General features: G+C 44.9%; 1 protein-coding gene across 4 annotated transcripts in view; it reads right to left on the bottom strand.

Moving 5' to 3' along the window:
• unc5cb (unc-5 netrin receptor Cb) overlaps positions 1-5,000 on the bottom strand; it is a 263,540-nt gene that overhangs the window by 69,378 nt on the left and 189,162 nt on the right. For all 4 annotated transcript variants that reach the window (XM_087269535.1, NM_001099984.1, XM_087269536.1 and 1 more), the window contains 1 exon segment: positions 2,685-2,788. In XM_087269535.1, coding sequence (XP_087125661.1) covers positions 2,685-2,788 — 104 coding nt within the window.

Genomic DNA, 5,000 nt, shown 5'->3' with positions numbered 1-5,000 from the left:
CACCCCCTTCCCTAAACCCAACCGACAGTGTTTTCAAAAGCCCCAACTGACCTGCCAACCCCCTTCCCTAAACCCAACCGACAGTGTTTTCGAAAGCACAGATTGACCCACCCACCCCCTTCCCTAAACCCAACCGACAGTGTTTTCGAAAGCACAGATTGACCCGCTCACTGCCTTCCCTAAACCCTAATGAGTGTTTTCAAAAGCAACGACTGAACCCGCTGACACCCCCTTCCCTAAACCCAACCAACAGTGTTTTCAAAAGCACCGCTTGACCCACCCACCCCTTCGTTAAACCCAACCGACAGTGTTTTCAAAAGCCCCAACTGACCTGCCAACCCCCTTCCCTAAACCCAACCGACAGTGTTTTCAAAGCCCCAACTGACCTGTCAACCCCCTTCCCTAAACCCAACCGACAGTGTTTTCGAAAGCACGGATTGACCCGCTGACACCCCCTTCCCTAAACCCAACCAACAGTGTTTTCAAAAGCACTGCCTTCCCTAAACCCTAATGACAGTGTTTTCAAAAGCAACGACTGAACCCGCTGACACCCCCTTCCCTAAACCCAACCGACAGTGTTTTCAAAGCCCCAACTGACCTGCCAACCCCCTTCCCTAAACCCAACCAACAGTGTTTTCGAAAGCACAGATTGACCCACCCACCCCCTTCCCTAAACCCAACCGACAGTGTTTTCGAAAGCACGGATTGACCCGCTGACACCCCCTTCCCTAAACCCAACCAACAGTGTTTTCAAAAGCACCGCCTTCCCTAAACCCTAATGACAGTGTTTTCAAAAGCAACGACTGAACCCGCTGACACCCCCTTCCCTAAACCCAACCGACAGTGTTTTTGAAAGCACGGATTGACCCGCCCACCCCCTTCCCTAAACCCAACCGACAGTGTTTTCGAAAGCACGGATTGACCCGCTGACACCCCCTTCCCTAAACCCAACCAACAGTGTTTTCAAAAGCACCGATTGACCCGCCCACCCCCTTCCCTAAACCCAACCGACAGTGTTTTCAAAAGCACCGATTGACCCGCCCACCCCCTTCCCTAAACCCAACCGACAGTGTTTTCAAAAGCACCGCTTGACCCGCCCACCCCTTCCCTAAACCCAACCGACAGTGTTTTCAAAAGCACCGCTTGACCCGCCCACCCCTTCCCTAAACCCAACCGACAGTGTTTTCAAAAGCACCGCTTGACCCGCCCACCCCTTCCCTAAACCCAACCGACAGTGTTTTCAAAAGCACCGCTTGACCCACCCACCCCCTTCCCTAAACCCAACAGACAATGTTGTCAAAAGCAATCCAGAAAAAAGTCCTCATGACCGTCTGATTTTTACTACGTTTTCAGATCTTACCACGTTCTCACTTTGTTATTTACTTGCATGTTTTATTTTTGCTTTTAGGAACCATTCTTTGCTGGACTCAAACCCCTTCATCACTTCAGCTCTCTCAAGTTTGCCAACATACAAGCCACTAGGCAAACAAGTTACAATGGAAAAGCTGTCAACATGAAGGTAAGTGGTCAGCTGGAAGAGCGAAAAGAAACAGAACCCATCAGCGGCGTCATACCACCCCGTAGCGTTCGTTTTAAAGATATATTCCTCTGGATACATAATTCATGCTCTCCACAAATGCAGACAGGGGTACATTTTCACAATGAGACTGTTTTGTATTGCTTTTACTAATCAAAGATGTCAATGATCACAGCATCTGAAAACAGAAGAGCGAACCTGGAACCACTTGAGAGGCAGTAAATAGTGAGAAAATGTTCATGTCTAGTGAACTACCCCTTCAGGAGAGGTGGTCAAACACGTGCAGTGATGATTAAACACAGCCCAAAGCCTCGCACTAAACACTAAACCTCCATCAAATGTGGCCATTGAGTGGCTTAAGTCAGCCTGCAGGAGGATTCGCTCTCCATCCCACACTCTTTGTCATTGTAAAGACGGAGAAATCCTTTACTGCCGCCCGCCATTAATCCTGTTTAGCTCAAAGTTTGGCCGGACTTTGTCTGACAGGCGGATCGATGCGTCCAGTCGATGCTAAACAGGAATTAACAGGTGGCACTGAGGTAAATGTTTCTCCACACAGTCTGACATTTAGTTGAGGTGATTGAGTTATCTCCACATCAGCCGGCCAGAGATCAGCCCTGAACACACACACACACACACACACACACACACACACACACACACACACACACACACACACACACACACGCACACACACACACACACACACACACACGCTCATCTCTGAGCCAACGAACGACTCATCAGACCAGAGTGCTGCTGCTGGGTGTGAGTGTGTGTGTGTGTGTGTGTGTGTGTGCGTGTGTGTGTGTGTGTAAGTGAGAAAGAGAGAATGAATGAATATGCATGTGTATGCGTGTGTGAGAGAGAAAGCGTGTTTGAGTCATTGAGTGTGTGTGTGTTTATTGTGTGTGTAATGTGTGTATACAGTATGTGAGCTCCTCTGTTTATGTGTGTGCGGGTCTGGGTAGGTGTTTGTGTATGAATGTGTTAGTGTGTGTGTGAGTGAGTAAGTGTGTGTGCGAATGCATGTGTGTGTATGCATGTGTGTGTGTATTTGAGTCAGTGAGCCTGTGTATGTGTGTGTTTTAGTGTGTGTGTGTGTGTGCATGCACGCGCAAGTGTCTAAGTGTGTGTGTTGTGGTACCTCAGCTGCTGGTATTCCTTCAGGCGGGCGGCACTGCAGCAGCACTTCCTGTTCCAGAGACACTTCCTTGCCCAGAGGCTCCTGGTCGAAGGTTTTCCTGAGATCTAAGAAACACACACACACACACAAACACACACACACACAGATTTGAGATTTTAAGCATGAGAGAGAACGTCCAGAGTTACATGCACACTACAGCTCTACACATCAGTCTGCAGCCTGTTCTGCTCAGCAGGGCCACATTAGTTTCATCAAAAATACAGGAAAACTGAAATATTTCACAGCTATATGGCCCAAAAATACAGTAACTTTTTAATTTTTGGAGTTTGCATGCTCTCCCTGTGTTGGCGTGGGTTTCCTCCGGGTGCTCCGGTTTCCCCCACAGTCCAAACACATGCGCTTTAGGGGAATTGATTAACTAAATTGGTCGTAGTGTATGAGTGTGTGTGTGAATGTAAGTGTGTATGGGTGTTTCCCAGAACTGGGTTGCAGTCGGAAGGAATATATTGGAATAGATGGTGGTTCATTCCATTGTGGCAACCCCTGATTAATAAAGCGACTGAGCCTTAGGAAATGTTATGTCACATCACTATATTGGCCCGCTCCGTTCATTTACTGTTCCTTCAGTTGTACTGCAGATTTTACTACTCTTCAACTTTATTGTATGGGAGTTGGACCGTGTTTATACCTGATTATACTGCAGTTTTGCAGCTGTATTGAATTTCCCTTGAAGCACAAGTGCAGTACAGTTCTTACCACACCATTGCGACTTATACTGCTGTTGAACTGTATTGTACTGCATTTGAACTGTGTTTATACTTCATTGTAATGCATGTTTGCAATTGTACTTAATTTTACTGCAGTTATACTTCTACATAGTGCTGTTGTACTACAGTTTAACTTCAGTTTACTGCAGTTATTTTTTATAATGGACGTTCACACTAGCTAAATGTACAGTATTTTAATGTCAAACAAACCTGGGTGCGGAACAAAGTGCTAGTGTGAAAGCCCCCTAAGTCAATCTCTTTCTTTTATACTGTCTGTTGTAGTGCTGTATTTATACCACAGTAATCTGCTCATGGATGGATGGACAGTTGTATAGATGTATGATTGGATGGATGGATTAATGGATGTATGGATGGATGGATGGATGAATGATTGGACGGACGGACGGACGGACACACACACACACACACACACGCACGAACGCACGCACGCACGCACACACACACATACATACATACATACATACATACATGGATGGATGGATGGATGGATAGATGGATGGATGGACAGACGGACGGACGGACGAACGGATGGATGGATAGATATGGAAATTTCCAAAACTTTGTGATTATGATTAAAACACACACACACACACACACACACACACACACACACACACACACACACACACACTCAGGTGACACTCCTCCATCATAACTGTAATATTAAAGAGTGCTGGTGTCTCTCTGAGCTTCTGAGGCTCTGACTGAAGCTGCTGGAATACAGATGTGTGTGTGTGTGTGTGTGTGTGTGTGTGTGTGTGTGTGTTTTCACTCTGCATTCAGCCGAGATCCTTCTCCTTCTGCTTCTCAGGTTCATATTTGACTTACAGCGTGAATAAAGCATGGTGTGTGTGTCAAGTGTGTGTGTGACGGCTCATGCTGATGTGCACACACACACACTGCTTCCGCTCCACAATGAATACTAATGCCATTAGACGCGTTTACACACACTGTACGGAGAGGACTTTCATTAAAGCATGTGGACTCTCCAAACAATATCTGCTGCTTATCTGCCGCCGGTGTCTTTCACACATTCATCATCACCGCTGCATGATGGGAAAACACTGTCATGATGACAAATGAGCTCAGATTCATTTCTCTCGCAGTGATGGAGGCACAGATACACATTCAGTTTCCTCACTGTTGCTGGATGGTGAAACGAAATATAATATAAAATAATATAATATAATATAATATAATATAATATAATATAATATAATATAATATAATTATAAAAAAAACAAAATTAAATTAAATTAAATTAAATTAAATTAAATTAAATTAAATTAAATTAAATTAAATTAAATTAAATTAAATTAAATTAAATTAAATTAAATTAAATTAAATATAATTCTGTGTGGAGTTTGCATGTTCTCCCCGTGTTGGTGTGGGTTTCCTCCAGAATTGATCAACTAAACTGGCCGTAGTGTATGAGTGTGTGAATAAGTGTGTATGGGTGTATATATATATATATATGAAAGGGGGTGGAGCCAGCGCAGACAGTGATTGGCTGATGGAGCTGTCAGTC

The sequence above is a fragment of the Danio rerio genome, chromosome 10 (genome assembly GCF_052040795.2).
Source record: "Danio rerio strain M-AB ecotype USA chromosome 10, GRCz13ab, whole genome shotgun sequence".
NCBI lineage: Eukaryota > Metazoa > Chordata > Actinopteri > Cypriniformes > Danionidae > Danio > Danio rerio.
This window is presented reverse-complemented; position numbering and strand designations above follow the sequence as displayed.